At 42.6% G+C, this 19,492-nt stretch overlaps 1 protein-coding gene across 1 annotated transcript in view; it reads right to left on the reverse strand.

The window, feature by feature from the left end:
* Nucleotides 1–19,492, reverse strand: part of MDN1 (midasin AAA ATPase 1) — a 144,026-nt gene that overhangs the window by 10,933 nt on the left and 113,601 nt on the right. Inside the window, exons 80-92 of the mRNA XM_014458412.2 lie at nt 19,219–19,445; nt 18,488–18,643; nt 18,156–18,319; nt 17,219–17,380; nt 14,263–14,400; nt 12,404–12,545; nt 10,088–10,263; nt 9,069–9,212; nt 8,035–8,182; nt 3,686–4,014; nt 3,235–3,399; nt 1,522–1,623; nt 598–805 (exon numbers count right to left, since the gene is read on the reverse strand). Of these exons, the coding sequence (XP_014313898.1) occupies nt 598–805; nt 1,522–1,623; nt 3,235–3,399; nt 3,686–4,014; nt 8,035–8,182; nt 9,069–9,212; nt 10,088–10,263; nt 12,404–12,545; nt 14,263–14,400; nt 17,219–17,380; nt 18,156–18,319; nt 18,488–18,643; nt 19,219–19,445 (2,261 nt within the window). The remainder of the gene's footprint in view (nt 1–597; nt 806–1,521; nt 1,624–3,234; nt 3,400–3,685; nt 4,015–8,034; nt 8,183–9,068; nt 9,213–10,087; nt 10,264–12,403; nt 12,546–14,262; nt 14,401–17,218; nt 17,381–18,155; nt 18,320–18,487; nt 18,644–19,218; nt 19,446–19,492) is intronic.

Below are 19,492 nucleotides of genomic sequence, written 5' to 3' on the forward strand. Positions count from 1 at the left end.
GCTCAGAACAGTATCTGGCACAGAGTAAAAGCTCAATACATGGTAGCTGTGATCATCTATTTTATTTTCCTAAGGAGTAGGGACAGAAGAGGAGAAAAGTCATCTATTTCAGAGGAATTGCTTCTGTACTATCCTCATTGGTAGATATCAATAGTATTTCACATATTGGGAATAAAACGGTGAAAAGTCACCAAGAACTTGAGAGACTGAAAAATGACTACTCCCTTTTCATGTACAGAAAAAAACACATATTTCAAGTTTACGGCTTCTGCCATTGCAGGGAGCAACCTCAAGGTGATTATGAAGAAATCTCCAGGACTCAGAAAGCCCGAGATCAGTACTAGGTTTGGATGTAGCCAATAGTTATCAGGGTATTCTAAAAACTTACACTAGAGCCAGAAACACTGAGCATTTTGACTACAGATACCTTTAAACAAAAAACAATTCGTATTTCTGCACAGTTATTTAGGAAAGAGTTTTTAAAAGCCATTCCTCTCCCTCCTAAAGATGAATTTGTAGTAACAGCTGGTGGCACACAGTCATACAGCATAAGTTCCCAGAGAACTCAGTGAGCAAAGAAGCCTTCCCTGCACCTACCATAGGTCTGCGCATCGTAAGGGTCGCTCCCTTTTTTAATGTGCTCATATGCAGCCGCGTCCTCCGCCTGGGCCTGGGGCTGGGCTGGAGTGGGCTCCTGCTCCGTGTGGCTGTCCATATCCACAGTCCTCAGCCTCTTGTGCACGTGCTCATTGTGATCACCCAGGGAGCGTTCATTGTTGGCCTGTCCAGGTTTCCTCTTAAAACTCTGGGAAATAGGAGGAAATTCATCAGAGCCTTGTCTAATAGTAAAAGACTAAAAATAACCACAGTGTCCGTCCCTGGGGGACTGGTTAAGTAAATTAGGTACAGCCATACAAAACTGGAATTCAACACAGCTGTTACTAGTATAAAGAATGGGTAGTTCTTTACATACACATACGGCATAATTTCTGACAGTTTTGTATCTGAATTAAGACAAGGAAGCAAAGAAAGTCACACGCACATATGTATGTCCACATATGTCACATATGCAGAGAAGATCTAAAGACAAAACTGGTAGCACCCACTTCCTTGGGTGGCTTGAGAACAGGGATAGGATGGAAGCTTTTTAGGGAACTGGTTTTTATATAAAAATTTTGTATCATGTGCATAAATTTATACCCCAATAAAAAAACATTTTTTAAACTCAAAAGACTATGGACATTGAAAAGAGTAATACTGGTTGGTGCTGGGCAGCACCACTGGGATCTTAGGCACCATAACAGGAATGGGGTCGTGGTGTGTGTGCACGTGTCCATGACCCTGCACAGGTTCCACTGGGAAAGCCCCAAAATCGTGGCTGCCTCACCAGGGCTGCCATCGTGTCTGGTAGAACAGGGACAGCAAAGATAAAGAATGTGGCTTTTTTTTTTAATCACTATGTTTACAGCGTCTTTTTTATATGCAGCCTTCCCTTTAGTTTAGATGAAGAGTGACAGAGACCTGTGTGTTTTTCCTGGTCTGTTTCTGGGAGGCCAACCGGGCGATGACATTGGATTCGTGGCCTTCTGCCTGGTTCGCATCCGCAGCTCCACTCCCGTGTTCCTATGAAATCCAAGCCATAAAGAATGAGGATGGAGGAAGCTACCAAGCACCTGGTCACTGTGCACAACTTCTCCATTATTCTCATCTCAGAGTGAAACTGTCATACCTGCCCGCCTGCCCTGGAGCTCACCCATGACTACAGCCTGGCCCATGGGTAGAAACAGGAGCATCTAGACCCGGACCTGTTACCAACACTCCGGGTGACCTCACTTTAGGCTGACAGTTCTTAGTTCACAGGAGTATAGTGGCTCACTCTGAAGGCAGGACAGACCTGATTAGAAACCAGGCTTTACCAGCTGCATAACCTCGAGACTGTCATTTAACTTCCCTGAGGGCTATTTAACTCAAGTAAAATGGAGAAAATAAGAATATCAGCTACCTTAGAGGGCTATTGTAAGAACTTGAAGTAATGGAAATGCTTAGCACCTTAAGGGTGCTTAATAAATGGGGTGGAGAAGGTGTAAGTATATAAACAGTGGTAATTACTAGGGAGAAAATGGGCTGAGAGAGGCTACAGGAGCTGGTAGAGTCAATGCTACAACAGTAGGTCCTCTGACCCAGGGTTCTCACATGCCAGCGGCCCCAGCTGTGGCCACATACAGAGCACATCACCCATGTCAAAACAAAGTGCTGCCTGGCCAGTGTGGCTTAATGGTTGAGCGTTGACCTATGAACTAGGAGGTCAGGGCATATCAAGAATCAACCAATGAATGCATAAATTGAGTGGACAACAAATCAATGTTTCTTCCTTCCTCTCTAAAAATCAATCAATAAAAAATCCTATATAATAAAGCCTAATATGCTAAGTGTCCGGTTGTCTGGTCAGCCGTTCAAAGCGTAATATGCTAAGGCCGCTCAACCACTCGCATGATATGCACTGACCACCAGGGGGCAGACGCTCCGAGCTGTAGGTTAGCTTGCTGCTGGGGTCTGGCCTATCGGGACTGAGCGAGATGGGCCGGACACGCCCTGGAGCCCTCCCGCAGTCCCTCCCAACTGGCCAACCACACATGTCCCTCCCCAGCTCCAGTTGTGCACCAGTGAGGTCCCTCGGCCTGGCCTGTGCCCTCTTGCAATCCGGGACCCTTCGGGGGATGTCGGAGAGCTGGTTTCAGCCCAATCCCACGGGCCAGGCTGAGGGACCCCACTAGTGCACGAATTCATGCACCGGGCCTCTAGTCTATAATAATAAAAGCGTAATATGCTAATTAGACTGGACGTCCTTCCTGACAAAGCCAGGGCTGCAAGGGGAGCCCAGGTCCCAGGTACCTGCCAGCAGCCAGAGGGAAGCCGGTGCCGGCAGCCAGGAGAAGGAAGGCCTAATCTTGCACAAAGTTTGTGCATCGAGTTTCTAGTAAAAAAATAACATGAACCTGATTCTCCCACAGAGAACTATTACTTTCTCATTAAGCCTATCAGTTAAATATAATGTGTAGCAAATATTCTGGGGTTAGTTCAGGGAAGCATATAAAGTAGGTCTACAATCATTTTCTCAAGAATGAAAAATGACCTTTCAGATGTTAACTAAAACAAACATCACATGTAAGCCAGCTACTGTGATTTCAGACAGGAAGAAGCGGTTCTCCTTGGGCAGCTGGCAGGGCCCCTCACCTCCTTCCCCAGCTCTTTCTCAGGCGCGGCCCCAGCCAGCTCCACCGCCTGCTCGCTCTGCATGTTCTCCACCCCTGTCTGCCCGCAGGAGGAGTGCTCCTTCCTCTCCATAGCCTCTGGCACCTGCTCCTCTGTGTCAGAGTCCTCCCCTTCTTCTTTTTCCTCCTGCAGGGAAATCAAACACAGCATTAAGTGCTCTGGGGAAGAGACATGAGGTGGGGAACCCCTGCAGCAAGCAAACACCTCACTCCTCACTGAGGGGTCTGCAGGGAGGGGATCAGCCAGGGAAGGTCTTAAACAGAAAATGAAAGCAGCACCACCTGGTGATGGAGGAGTATCCTAAAGCAGCGGTCTGAAAGGTTGGCGACCGCTGTCCTTAAGGACGTTCCAGTGGGAGTAAGAATTTCTTCTCATTATTTCTAATCCAAGGCAAACCAGACCACCCTAATACCTGAGGCTGGAGACCTTGGTCAACAGAGACGCCATTCTCTGCACTGTCCTCACTGGCTTCAGCGTTGTTGTCCTTGTCCTCTGGAGATGGCTCCTCCTCTTCTGAGCTTTCCTCAGAAGGCTGGTCCATATCTTTGTTTTGGTCACTAGCTCCTGTGTCCATCTCTTCCACCCCCTCCCCCTTGTCATCTTCACTGGAGCCTTCCTCAGGCTCCTGCTGACCCTGATCTTCATTCTGATTGGCCCCAGTCTCTTCATTTATTTCCTCAGCTTCATGACCTGCTTCTTCAGTATCCATTGCTTTTTCTTTAATTTCCAAAGGATTCTCTTCTGGGTACACAAAACAAAAAAGACAGACAGAATTTTTAAAAACCAGTAACAACATTTTTTAAGATGGGATGGTTACCTAAGTGTTTTGTTTTGTTACTTGAACCAGGAGTTGGCAAATGATGGCCTGTGGGCCTACTGTGGCCCTCTACATGTTTCTGTAAATCAAGTTCTACCGGGACACAGCCACATCCATTCATTTATGTGTTTACCCATCCACTCTGTATTTCTTAGGGCTGCTCTCACACTACAATAGCAGAACCAAGTATTTGTGACCTGTAAATTTAATTTATTTACTATCTGACCGTTCACTGAAAAATGTTGCCTACCCCTAATCTAAACCATACTTATATATTACATACAATTGATCCGATGGTGTGTTTTTTTAAATAATTCACTAAGAAATCATAAAAGCCACTACAATAGGAACATTTTAGACCACAGACAGGAAATGAGAATCTATTTTTCAATTATTGGAAATAATTTGTGGACATAATTTTTTGTCATACACAGAAAATACAATATTCAAATAGAAACAATCTTATTTGAAAAAGTTTTATTTAAAGAGCTATTCTATACTATGGACACTTCAGAAATCAGTTCCTTTGTAAGCAAATAATTCTTTAAAATAACTACTCCTTGAGGAGAGACCAAGATGGCGGCGTAGGTAAACACCGGAGACCGCTGCCGCATACAACCATTTCAAAAATACAACTAAAAGACGGAACGGACATCACCCAGAACCACAGGAAGGCTGGCTGAAGAGAGACTCTACAACTAGAAGGAAAGAGAACAGCAAACCGAGGCTCAGAAGAGGCGCAGTGTGGAAAATACAAAGGTACCGAGGTGCGCGCGAAAGCGGGCTGGTGGCCGAGGGCGCGGTTGTCGTTTTCGGTCGGGAGTGAGTCTCAGACTCTGGGCTCCAGATCCGGGCGAGTCTCTAGGGATTCAGACTCAGACGGGAGAAGCGGGATTATCCGGCATCAGTTGGAACCTGAGGGCAGCTTTCTCTCCGAGGTTTGCAGCGGCTGCTGGGGTTCTGAGAAGCAGAGCCTCTGGGAACGGGACTGAGAGAGGCCATAACTGCTTCCTCCGCCCGCCCTGTTGATCCCGCCCCGCCCAAGCCCTGCGCAGAGCCATTTGCCGATCGCCTCAGGCAAAGGCTGGATTAGCGCCTTCCCAGAAGACAGACGTTTTCCACACAGCTGATTGTACAGCCAGTCAGCCTGGTGGTCAAATCCCTCTAGTGTTAACTACAACAATTAAGGCTTGGCTAGAACAAGACTGCGCACAAAGACCACAAGGGGGTGCACCAAGAAAGCATAAAAGATGCGGAGACAAAAAAACATGACAGAAATGGAGGATATGGAGCTAAGAATCGCAATTTTGAGGGCTTGCTATAAACTTGAGCAGAGCCTCACGAAAACTAATGAGACCCTCGATGCTACGATAAAGAAATTAGAAAGTAAGCATACACGGACTGAAATAAAGAATATTATACCCAATAGCAGTCCAGAGGAGCACAAGAATCAAACCAAAGATTCGACAAAAAACACCCAACTGGAAAAGCAAAATGAAAAAAGAATCCGAAAGTGTGAAGATAGTGTAAGGAGCCTCTGGGACAGCTTCAAGTGCACTAATTTCAGAATAATACGGGTGCCAGAAGATGAGAGACAGCAAGATATTGAAAACCTTTTTGAAGAAATAATGGCAGAAAACTTCCCCCACCTGGTGAAAGAAATGGACTTACAGGTCCAAGAAGCGAAGAGAACCCCAAACAAAAGGAATCCAAAGAGGACCACACCAAGACACATCATCATTAAAATGCCAAGAGCAAAAGACAAAGAGAGAATCTTAAAAGCAGCAAGAGAAAGAGACTCAATTACCTACAAGGGAATACCCATACGACTGTCAGCTGATTTCTCAACAGAAACTTTGCAGGCCAGAAGGGAATGGCAAGAAATATTCAAAGTACTGAATACCAAGAACCTACAACCAAGAGTACTTTATCCAGCAAAGCTATCATTCAGAATTGAAGGTCAGATAAAGAGCTTCACAGATAAGGAAAAGCTAAAGGACTTCATCACCACTAAACCAGTATTATACGAAATGCTGAAAGGTTTCCTTTAAGAAGAGGAAGAAGAAAAAGGTAAAGATACAAATAGTGAACAACAAACATGCATCTATCAACAAGTGAATCTAAGAATCAAGTGAATAAATAATCTGATGTACAGAATGAACTGGTGATTACAATGAATCAGGGACATAGAAGGGGAATGGACTGACTATTCTTGGGGGGGGGGGGGGGGGAATGGGAGATGCGGGAAGAGAATGGGCAAAAATCGTGCACCTATGGATGAGGACAGTGGGTGGGGAGTGACAGCGGAGGGTGGGGCGGGAACTGGGAGAAGGGGAGTTATGGGAAAAAAAGAGGAACAAATGTAATCAGAACAATAAAGATTTAATTAAAAAATAAAATAACTACTCCTTAGTGTAAATATGCAGTAGCTTAAAATGAGCCTGGGTGTCTTTCTAGGTCAAATGCCTTATTACACTCTCAGTGGATTTTAACTTTCTTAGTTTTATGCTTGTTTGATTGTTGAATTTAAAGTTGAAGTCAGATTTCAAAATTCTAAATTAATGAAATACCCTCAGAAGCAATAATTTATATACTGTTTAAAAACTAGAGATTCATAAAGCATGTTTTGAGCATGAGGAAAGTCTGTATCAATTCCTTAATCAAATGGTTCTAGTTAAAGTTGCAAGTTCACAACTTTATTTTTAATTCTCAAATACTTTAAACATGGAGAATGCATTTTACATTTATGAGAACCATATATTCACCACCCGGATTTAACAGATATTAACACATTACCATATTTGTGTCAAACTTGTCACTTCTTTTTAAGAAATAAATGGTTCTGGATACAACTATCTGGACTCTGGAGGCCTTGGCCCTTCCTCCTTCCTTGGATGTCATCACCTGAAGCTGTTGTGTATTATTTCTGTCCATGTTTTTGTACATTTGATGTATCCATAAATCATATATGAAACTGCTTCTTGAATTAAATTTTTAGGTAAATGGTACCTTATCCTTTTGTAACTTTCTATTTCTGTCCCAATATGGTAGTATTTTTTTAAATTTAATAACTTTTTAACTGATTCATCAGGAAGCAGAGTGAGGCTAGCTCACATCTTTCTATCTGTTCCCCACCAGGATGGCGGCCACTATCACAGCAGCACCTCTCCCAAGTGCTCCCAACTAATACCGGACAACACTCCCTAGGGGAGTCACCCAGGTTGAACAATGATAAGGGCACGAGATTACAGTCATATGCCTGCTGTGTAACCGATTTCCCTTGGGTTATTCAATTTCATGCCCCATTATAATGACTTCATATTTCAGGCTTAACACACAACATAAGCACAGCAATCAATAACTGAAACAATCATTTCCTTAAAAAGCTGACACTGGGCTCCACGAAAAGCCTGGATGTACCCAAATTACAGTGTTTCCTTCAATCCATGAGCTGGGCACACAGTGATGGCTGTGGGGAGAAGGAACATCGCTCACACACAATAGGATGTAGTCTGGCCGTGTGGCTCAGTGGTTGAGTGTCGACCTATGAACCAAGAGGTCACGGCTTGATTCCTGGTCAGGGCACATGCTGGGGTTGCAGGCTTGATTCCCAGTAGGGGGTGTGCAGGAGGCAGCCGATTGAGGATTCTCTCTTATCACTGATGTTTGTTTCTCTCTCTCCCTCTCCCTTCCTCTCTGAAATCAATAAAAATATATTTAAAAAAATAAAAATACAGGATGGAAATGACAGGAGAGAGAACTGCTGGTTTATAAGCTTCAGGTCCACTCAGATAAGAAACACTATAAAGAACAATTTTTGTAAGATGGAATTGAGCTGACCAAACATGATTTATGACTTGGCCATGACATTGACCTGAAGAGAAATCAGTTACTGCTCATTTTCAGTGAGTTCCCATTGGTCACTTTAGGTTTTAAAGACACACCTTCTCCTTCTTCCTGGTCCGTGTCCTCACCACTGTTCTTGTCTTCACTATCTAGATTCAAATCCTCTGGAAGGTCCAAGGCCTCAGGCTCTGGCAGCGTCTCCTGGTTGCCATGGTAAGGGTCCACCTCACTCTCATCATATTCCCTCTTTGGACAGTGGAGAGAACAGACAAAATGATAAAAACTTAAAACTGCTTTTGTTTTTTTATGAAGTAGTATTCACACATAATTAGCTCTCAGTCAGTGGTTCTCAACCTTCCTAATGGACCCTTTAATACAGTTCCTCATGTTGTGGTGACCCCCAATTTCGTTGTTACAAATTGAACATAATTAAAGCATAGTGATTAATCACAAAAACAATATGTAATTATATATGTGTTTTCCGATGGTCTTAGGCGACCCGTGAAAGGGTCATTCCACCCCCAGGTTGAAAACTGCTGCTCTAAGTACTTATGCTGAGAGAATACAATGTCTTTGCCCTAACATTACCAACACACATTACAATTTTTCTGACATTTTTAGAATTTTCATTTGGAATTTCAAACTTCACTTTCTCTCTTTTTAAAAATCTTTATTGTTGAAAGTATTACAGATGTTACCCTTTCCCCATTGATCCCTTCTAGCCCATACCCACTCCCCACCCCAGGCCTTCAATACACTATTGTCTGTGTCCATGGTTTATGCATATATGCATATAAGTCAAACTTCACTTTCTGTGCAGCTTCTCCACTGATAAGAGGTAAGAAGTACTGTGTTACTTGCTCTCAAAGAAGAAACTGAAGTTTATGAGAATCAAGGATCGTACGTCTTAGCTCCCAAACTACAGCATAAGCCCAAAAAGTATGAAATCCACCTCACTGATAACCAATAGTTAGATATTTTATGTCCTGTTAAGAGGCTCTGTTATATTCTTTTATGAAACAGTAAGAAAATAGTGGATGAATAGAGAAAAAGGCCTTGAGACGCACGTGTGTGTGGTGCAGTGGCCCTGGCCTAGAGTCAGGTGAGCGGATCTGTTTTGTATCCTCATTACCTCATCTATTTGTTCATTAATTTTGTCTTGGCCTTGTCCATCATCATCGGCTTCTGCTTCTTCCTTCTTATCATGCTGGTTTTTATCTCTGTTTGACTTCCCAGAATCCAAGTTGTCATCTTTAGCAACAAGTCCACAATCTTCCTAAATGTCACAGGCAGAAAACACAAAGAATCATACTCTTGATCTAAGAAACTGCTGACACACAGGCTGGCTCTACCTAATGTATCTCTTAAGCATGTATAATTTCTGCCTGCTGGGCCTGTCCTCTGAGTATCCAGATGACAGGGCATCATCCATGACCTGGAGAGAACAGTCTGGGTCTGCCCGACAGCAATAATAGCAGGTATGTGAACAGCAGGCTGGGCCAGGCTGAGCTGCTGCAGTGTCACATCCAGCCTGGGAGTTCTTTTGTTGTTTGTTAATTCCCACCCAAGGATATCTTTTCTATTGATTTTTTTAGAGAGAGTGGAAGGGAGAGAGGGAGTATGTATGTGTGGGAGGGGGGGAAGAGGGGGAGGTACAGAGGGGGTAGAGAGAGGAGTTGGGGGAGAGAGAAACATCGATGTGAGAGAAACACATCAACTGGTTGCCTCCTGAATGTGCCCCAAACTGGGTAGGGATCAAACCTGCAACCCAGGTACATGACCTTGACCAGAAATCAAACTGGAGATCCTTTGGTGTGTGGACCGACCCTCTAACCACTAATCCACACTGGCCAGGACAAGTGTGGGAGTTCTAAGCAGGGAGCTGGAGAAGTTCCGTGGCCAATAGCAGAATAAGAGCATATACACTGAGTTTCTTTAACTTCCCTCCTCATAACACATGGGACAGCTCAGGTCAAACTACTCTTTTGGCTCTGAATCAATGAGTAAGATATATAGGAGAGATAAAAGAAAAGATGAGAGAGAAGCAGCAAAACAAAGGAAAGGAAAAACAGTAAATGACAGGGAGTGGTGGCTGGGAAAACGATCTCCCTTCAACCTGGGGGCTATGGGATGGGGGAATTTTTGAATTACCTCATCCATTCCTGGTCCTGTTTCTTCAGTTTTGCTGTCTTCTTCTTCCTCATCTTCCTCCTCCTCGTCATCACCCCAAAGCCTCTCATCTAGTTTGTCAGCTTCTTCACCATTCAGATCGCCCATCTGTTTATCCAGGTCTCCGCCCTCACTATCTGATTTCTCATCCTCCTCTTCTGAAAGGGAAGGCACTGAGCTTAGTGAGGCAGACCTGGTCCTGTGTGTGTAGGGGAGGCATGAACCTACTACCTGGCAAGAGCCCAGCCTGGGACTTACTCCCTGCTTCTACAGAGCACTCTACTGGCAGAAGCCTTTAGATCTGCTGCAGTAGTCCTACTGTGTTTCAGGAACTGTTTGAAGAAACAAGGAAGTCTGAGTGTGTCATGTTAACACCATTAGAAGGATGGTAGGACAGCTGTCAGAATGTTTAGTTCTGGTGCTGGGGGAATTCATTAGGGGACTCAGCAACCACACTATTTTTATTTCTTATCTGCAAAATGATAGAGTTGCTCTATAAGATTTCCAAAGTTCCTTCCCTATCCCCAATATACTATACATCTATGATTTTATCCAACACCTAAAATCATGTGCATAATCAGAATTTTCTTGCCACTATCGTTGCTTAAGGTCCACTGTGTCAAAGTTATAACCTTACTAGAGCCTGTGCACAGACTCATGCACCGGTGGGGTCCTTCGGTGTTGCCTGCGGGGACTGGGCCAAAACTGGCAGTCCAAAGCCGCCTGCCGCTCCTGCCCATCCCAGCCCTGCTGCACCTGCTGCGGGCTCACGCCCAGTCAGTCCCAATCGGGAGAGGCTTGCTGTGGCTGCACTCGCCAGCCAGTCGTAAGCCCTGTGTCTGGCACCCATTGGTCAGCTGAGCGGTGCTCCTGCTGTGGAACGCACTGACCACCAGGGGGCAGCTCCTGCATTGAGCGTCTTGCCCCTGGTGGTAAGTGCGTGTCACAGCGACCAGTCATTTGGTCACTTAGGCTTTTATATATATAGATGCTGCTTAGACAGTGTACACACTTCTACTCTGAGATCACCTTGCATTTCTGCAAGATCTTTGCTTAGAAAAAGACACTATATCTCAAATTAAGCTTTGGACAGAAACTTAGGGCAATAGTTGAACTATGGAACAAACATATAACAGATGATGATGTGCTATAACAAATTATATTCTCAAGTAATTTTTAATGACAAGGGGAATGTTCATAATATGTTAAACTGTTTATGTCCTGTGAATACACACACACAGGCGGCTAATATGCTAAGTGTCCCTCTGCCCCTCAACTGGTGGGTATGCTGCACACTGACTACCAGGGGTCAGACGCTCAATGCAGGAGCTGCCGAGCTGCAGTGACTTGGCAGCAGTTCCTGGGTGACGCACAACGAAACCAGAGAGGAGGGAGCCCGATTTCTAGTGGGGCCTTCAGCCCTGGGTTATGTTGTTTCTGGGGCACTGTCGGCTTCGAATCTGGTTTACTGCACACTTGCGTTTGCGTTCCACACCCTGTATGACAGCAACTTAGTAGAGTGTCCTCTCGCACTCCAGGACCCCTTGGGGGATGTTGGAGAGCCAGTTTAGGCCCGATCCCTGCAGGCCAGGCCAAGGGACCCCCACCTGCCAAAGGGACCCCGCTTACTCTGCAGACACTGGGGAGGGACCGAGGGAGGTTGGCTCCAGGGCATGTCTGGCCTGTCTCGCCCAGTCCTGCCCCGTCAGCCACCTTCTAATTAATTTCCTTTCAATGTGCATGAACCTGTGCACTGAGTCACTAGTGCATGTGTGTGTATATAATAAATGGAAATAAATAAACCAAAATTTATTAAGTGGTTTGGATGGTCAGCCTAAGGGGTATGTATCTATTTCATTCCTGCATTTTTATTCCAAATTGTCTACAAGAAATATCTACTATTTTTGTATTTATGGTGGAAAAAGTTAGTTTTAAAAACTACCTGAACAATTTACTTTTGAGCTAAGAGCCCCACTAAGATCGCCTCCTTCCTCTCTCGGACTTCCCTGAAGGGCAGTACCCACTCACTGCCTTTAGCAACGAGGCAGCAGGAGCATCAGCCAGTGTCTCAGGTTCCTCAGAGAAGAATCTCCAAGACTGACTATGGACCTCCACCTGGGTGGAGATGGTGATGGCATGTGCACAAGTGCTAATGTCCTCATTTGCAGTTATGCAGAATAACCAACTTGGCCCAAAAGATTCTAATAGGACAACAGGCTCCTTATTGGAAACACATAACTTTCTGATTAAAATAATTATTTTTCAAAAGCAAGAATGCAGTGACAGATAGTCTCAAACCTTGTTCTTCAAGCTCCCCATCATGCATCTTCCCATCAAAGTCTTCTGACATCTCAATGGCATTATCCTCGCCCTTAATGTCTGACTTTGAGTCATGATCCTCTTTATCCTTTTCTTGACCCTTCTGAAATGTATCTTCTGCCTGTATCAAAAAGCATAAAGAAAAGACAAACAAATGTAACTTAACTAATGTTTATTCAGTTCTAAATAGAATATAAATATGTATATAAATGATAAGGTTAAATGCTAAGGTTAATGGCATAAAGTTATCTCTGGGAAGAGAAAAAGAAGAACACAGATAACCACACAATAATTTCTCATGTGCTGTAACATTTCTATAGTTAATTTCCAGTTTTACTGCATTTGTGATTACAGAATAAATTTTGTTGTGGTTTTAAGTGAATTGTTTTTTTTTAAAAGAATCCAGACATATTTTAAAAGAATATGTATTCTCTGTAGGATTAAAAAATTCATCAATCTTATTGCCCATATCTATATACATAAAAGGCTAATATGCAAAATGTCCCCACAGGAGTTCGACCAGGAGACTGGGAGTTCTATCGCTCGCTATGATGTGCACTGACCACCAGGGGGCAGCGTGGAACGAAGGGAGGCCCCGGCTAGCAGCCAGGGAAGGTAGGCCCTGGCCGGTATCCGGCAGCTCAGGAAGGAAGAACCTGGCCAGCAGCCAGAAGACCCTGATCAGCCCTGATCACCAGTCAGGCCTAGGGACCCTACCTGTGCACGAATTTCATGCACTGGGCCTCTAGTCTTTAATATTGTGTCACTTTTATCTCTCACAGACAGTAACACACTGTGAATGCAACTTTGTTCACTTCTGTTCACTTCTCCTTAAACTATATAGTCCTATATACTCTATGTGGTATTTGGGGTGAAAGATTCATGATTGTTATCTCTTCCGTTATGTATGAATTTTTAAAGTCCCGTTTTAAAATACAAAAGTAATAAAACCTTATTAAAAGAATTCTAAGCACAACGGAAAGAGTTAAGTTTCCCATGGGACCACCATCTTCCAAAACTTCCAAAGAAATTACCATCAATAACATTCTGGTGCATCTTTTTGTTCATGAATACATCATAAATATTAATATAAGTGTTATGTATTAATACCTGCCTCCTGACATCTTTTTAAATAAAAAGGGAATCATACTTTACAAACTGGAGATATGCTTTTTTTTTAACTTAAAAAAATTGTCTTTTAGATATATTTCCATGTTAATGCGTATAAATCTAGCTCATTCTGTTTAATGACTTACAGTATTGCTCTGTATATTATCTTTGATCCTTATTAGCATTTCTATAAAAAGTGGAATTCCTAAGTCAAAGAAGATAACACAATTTAAAATTTATTATATACTGCCAAATTGTTCTGGGTGTTTTTTTCCCCCCCGCTTCGTGTTTTTTTTTTTTGCATTGGGTTGTACTTTTCCTATTAGGCTTATTCTTTTTACTCTAAATTTTTCCTATTAGGAAATACTATATGTTAAGTTAAATTTGAGAAATAAAGAAAAGCCAAAAGCCAACCTTTTTATTCTCGAATGGACTACTACCAAAAATACTTTAGAAAATCAACAGCAACGATCTCCCCGTTTAACATTTTTAAATCACCTCTCTCTCAAATTATAGCCATAAGCAGTGACTGAGTTGCAAAGTATCTTTCTGTGATCTTTATGCTTTTTATTTACACCCACTCACCATACCCGAGTATTCTTAGAGGTCCACAGATCTCAGTTTGAAAACCATTGACATTTATGTCAGTAATTTAACTATTGAAAAGCAAGGGGAAGGGGAGCGGTCTTCTGTAAACTCTGTACATGTTTCAGGCATGTGAAACGTACCTGTTCTTCATTTTCTATCTTGTCACTCACATCCTTCATGCCTTCACCTTCTCCAATTCCACCTCCCTCATAGTCATGAAACTCAGTTGCTCCCTCGCCTGCTGAATCTTCCATAAATTCTTTGGGTAGGCAAAATCCCTTGAACATGAAAGAGTGAACAGTTAGGCAATAAAGAAAGGGAGATTTTCAGTCCTACCACACACAAAAAAATTTTAACGAATGCTTAATTCTTTTCCTAGATCAGTATTTTAAATCTGATGGAAGTATAGTAGGCCTCTGAACTTTTCTTCCTTGGTGATAACAGTTACTATGCAGTTTCAAAGCTTGACATCAGATTTAATATATGAGGTTCTGGCTTTGAAGAGGCTTCTAGTGTATGGTTAATTTGTCATTTTGCCAAGACAGAAATTTGAATGACGTATACTAGGTAAAGTATTTAGGAGCAAGTCAGAGAGTAGACCTCTCAGTGTCTAAATCCCAAAGGGGTTTTCTTTTTCTTCTTATTTTCTTCTGAAATTAGTAAGCCCAAGAAGAGAGGGAGAAGATATGTAACCCTGGAGGTACAGCAACTTGAAGCAGATGCTACAAGAGGGAGGTTTCATCTTTACTTGAAAAATGGAAATTTTGCGCTAGCTGGTGTGATTCAGTAGATAGAACATTGGCCTGTGAACCGAAGGGTCCCAGGTTCGATTCTAGCCAAGGGCACGTACCTCAGTTGCAGGCTCTTCCCTGGCCCGGGCCCTGGTCGGGGCTCGTGCAGGAAGCAACCAATAGATGTGTTTCTCTCACATCGATATTTCTCTCTGTCTTTCCCTCTCTTTTCCACTGTCTCTAAAAATCAATGGATAAATATCCTCAGGTGAAGATTTTTTTTTAAAAAAAAAGGAAATTTTGTGCAATGCTCCTTAAATAAAATTTTAATATGTTGAAAAATATGCCTTCCCCCAGCTCTTAAAGCAAACCTGTCCCTCTTGGGAAACATGCCACATCTGGCTGCCACCTGGCACCTGGAACAGTGTGGGGTCTAGAGTGAAGAACAAGGCCAGACACAGTAAAGTTTGGGGAGTGTTAACAACACTGTGTTTCATGTTGGAAAAGAACTGACAAGCAAATTCAACTACTTTAGTGTGTGGGACAAAATTGAATAGATAAAATTGAATAGTGGCTCTGAATGAGAAACTTAAGTTTAGAAAATACAAGCTATCAAGATATTTGTCATTCTGAGGATGAAAATGTACTAAAAATAAGTTAAAAATAAGTTGCCAACTAAAAAGGAAGATCCAAGACCAGTGATTATGACTTAGTTACAAAGAAACAGCTTTTTTATGGATTAAGTGCTGTAATTACAATCTAGATTATTTTAGTGCCATGTCCAACCTATTTTCTTTAAAACAAATTTTTTAAAATAATTCTTTATTGTTGAAAGTATTACGTATGTCCCCTTTTTCTCCCTTTAGCCCCGTCCAATCCCCCACCCATACCCCAGGCCTTCAGCACCCTATTATCTATGTCCATGGGTTATGCATATATGCATACAAGGTCTTTGGTCCAATCTACTTCAAGTTCCCTCAGCACTACTCAGAAAGGATACGAATAAATACAATATGGACATAAAAAAAAAAAAAGGAAAGGCAAACTCACTTTCAGGAAAGTCACTGAAAACACTTATTTGTTAACTTACCTAACTTTCCCATTGAGCTACATTATTAAAAAAAAAAACAAATGATATTCAGATACAGGCAGAATAAGACCACACAGGAAACATTCAGATATCTTGCAGGGCACACCACTACAGTCGCTGCAGCTGGGACAGCCGCTGGGCTCCCAACACCTTGCTTATATCAGAACCACTTCCTCCTCCACAACACACCCCAACACACACACAAGTCACAAGGCCAAAATCATTCTAGAACCTATCAGACCAGTACAATGTGCAAGTAGACAAAACACAGCTAACCCGAATCTCAGGGCACCCTCACCACACATTGTTCTGCTACCATCGTTTGCATGCAGAGTCACCACCAAGAAATGATGGGATGTGTAAGACTGGCTCAGTGCTCATCAGATAGAGGGGGCAAATCGGAGACGCATCCATTTATTTATTACTCAACAAATACACATATTTATCCTCTAGAAACAAGGCATGGGCTTGCCTTCCATTCTTGGACCCTTTCCAGTACTCCAGATACTCAGAACTAGGAACTCTCAACTGTTTATAAGAAACCTAGACCCTACCTTCAGTTTGTAAATTCCTATCTCCCTCAAATGAATCTCATCTGTACTGTACTTAAATTTGGAGAAAATCTTGGAATACTAAAGAAATAAAAACAAAACAAAAATGTACACATTCAATTGAAATTATCACAAAAATGCTAAAGAGTATAGGCAGATCTCATTTTACAAATGAGGAAAGTGAGGTTCAGAGAGGTCACATGAGTAACTTGAGAAATGGATACCTCATGATCCGATTACCACACCATGCTGAGTCTGTTAGATTTGGCTGTCTCCTGCTGGGTGCAGGGGCCGAATGAATGAATGCATGAATGAGTGATTTCCCAATTAAAGAAAAATGCTCCACCTAATGTTAAAAGCTCCATTACCATTTCATCATAATTACATAGAAATGATTTAAAGAAAACTTAGCCTTACAGATTCATCTATCCTAGAAATCTAGCTGGGAGTTAATTGAAGACGACTTCAAACATGAGAGAAGGCTGTGAAAAGCTGCAGCCATCAGACAGCCTCTGGAGTCGAGCGAGCTCATCAGTGAGGTGTCTGTAGGTTCCAAGACTACAGCTGAAATAGGCTTACTAAAAGGGTGCCAGACAAAGCCTTGCATAAATAATCCACAGGGAGAGCAAATGTGTGAAGGCCCAAAATAAAAGCCCATTAAACCAAACACTAATGGTACAGAATGTTCCAGCTGCCCACGGTGCTCCACATGAGTAGTCCTTACCTTCTGAGCAAGCTCCGTAAAGACCTGGGTAAGCACAGAGAGCAGCTTTGCAGTGCTACGATGAGTTGCCAAAGACATGGTCAGGAAGAAGAGGACGAGGTCTGAGTACCTGGAGAGCATGGGCAGCAGGCGCACCAACCAGCAGCAGGGCTGGCTGAAGAACTGGGAGCAAAGCAGATCAGAAGGCCTGGTCACACTGCTAAAGGGGTACTGGGTTTCCCTTGGGGTGATCAAAATGGTAATGAAAATGTTCTGGAACTATATAATAACATAGGTTGTAACAACACTGTGAATTTAAGGTACTAAATGTCACTAGTGGTAGGGGTTATGTATTTTTAACATGCACAAACGCCTGCTCACTGGGATTTCTTCCTTGTTCACACACCGTACACTTTAAATTCTCAGTCACTTAAATCTCATTTAGTTAACAAAGTTGTTTGTTTTTGTAAATGAAATGTTTATAAACAAATTCCATTGGGAATCAACTGGCACTGGAGGCAATAATACAGAGTGACATACAGTGTCCTACAAAGTAAGTTGCCTCTCAGGACTTAATGGATGTGATAGCTTCCTCTGCTGGCTTATTGGGAAAGGAATGGTATTTGCAGAGTGTGGCCACTAAACTTTAGTTAATGGCAGCAAACTGAACATCGAATACTCAGGAGAATGTGGTTAGGATATAAAATACCAAGATAATGGATATTCTGGATTGCTAGCATTTTTGTACCTGGGCATCTTACAACTGTAACTCTTAGCTAACAAGCCCTAAGCTTTTCAAAGTTTATCAATGGCGTTTACATCTATAAAGAAAGCAAATTCCTAGTGATTTTGCCACAGAGGCCTGCTTTAGGACCACCCACATGGCGAGGTGAAACCCCCTCTGCCTTTGCTCAGCCAACTCCCGACAGCAAGAAGCTTATAAAGAACAGTTGATTACCATATGCTTTGCTGCTGTGCCGTCCTCACCACATGATTTCAGTCTCTCCAACAGCTCAGAGATAGCAGAAATTATTTTCTGCACATGCAAAGTGCTCACGTCAGCCCACAAGTCTTCCTCTAAGAGTTTTGTTAGATGTCCTGATTGTAGTCTCTCAAAGCCTGCTGAAAAGAATGACATGATGAATAACTGAAGATAAACCCTTTTCATCCCCATTCATCCAGTCATTTATTTAAAACATCTGTCCTTAAATATTCAGTCACAAAGATAAATCATCAAATTGAAAAATTAAATCAAATATGAAACTAACGTTTGCCTGATTTCAGACATACCATCCTCTTCCTGTGGCCTTATCTGGTCAGTGTTCTCATCTGTCTTTTTACTATTTCTTTCTGCTAAGTTCTGGATGGCATAAAGGATGGACCGGATGGCAGTTTCCATTTTCTCTGCAAAATCTTCCACAAACCCTTCATCCAATAGTTGGTTTCCTATTAAGTAAATGGTACAAACAAACAAACAAAAAATCCGATCACTTGTGTCAGGAAACCATTGCCAATGTTCACTTGTTATTTTAAAAAATGACCACCTGTAAGCACCTACTATGGATCAGCCACTGTGCCAAGCTATGCTGGATACAAAGATGAGACACAGTCCCTACCTAAATAAAGCTACAAGGTTATCGTCTTATATTAAAACAATTTTGCTAAAATAATGTAAAAAATATGAAAATAACAGTTTAAATGGTGTGTATAGACACTTAGTCAAATGCCACCCTCAGCTTTCTGGTGTAAGGGAGAACTGTCTGTAACAGCTGAGGGAGCCTGTGGTGTCTCCATACACGTGTGCTACAAAGAGAGTGACATGACGGCAATCCAAAGGCAAGGGACACGAACGAATGTAGGAAAATAAGAGCTGTGGGTCCAACCACACCTGTCTGCCTTAGAACTCTGGACAGATATGTTTAGAATGAAACAGTATGTGTCTTTAGTATAATCTAGACTTTGTCTATAAGACATCATTCCTATGCTGGGCTTTTCCTCCCTTACTGAATAACAGTCCTTACCTCCTTGGCTGCCTGACGTGAGAAGATGTGTCTTCCAGGTAGTAAAGTCATCTGTGGCTTTACCGATTTCTCCTCTGACATATTCCAGGCTCTCAACTAATGCCATTTGTTGGTCTGTTTGCTCAACCTCCATCCCTGGAAGAATGAACAAGGACTCTAGGCCTTGCAAATGAGCTGACACCTGGGACAGGCAACTCAGCCCAGAAGAGCAAACTTCAAAATCTTTCCTGCAACAACAGAAATGCCACAATGTTGAAAGGAATGGGGTATGCAC

The sequence above is a fragment of the Myotis lucifugus genome, unplaced genomic scaffold (assembly GCF_000147115.1).
Source record: "Myotis lucifugus unplaced genomic scaffold, Myoluc2.0 scaffold_96, whole genome shotgun sequence".
NCBI classification, from domain to species: Eukaryota; Metazoa; Chordata; class Mammalia; order Chiroptera; family Vespertilionidae; genus Myotis; species Myotis lucifugus.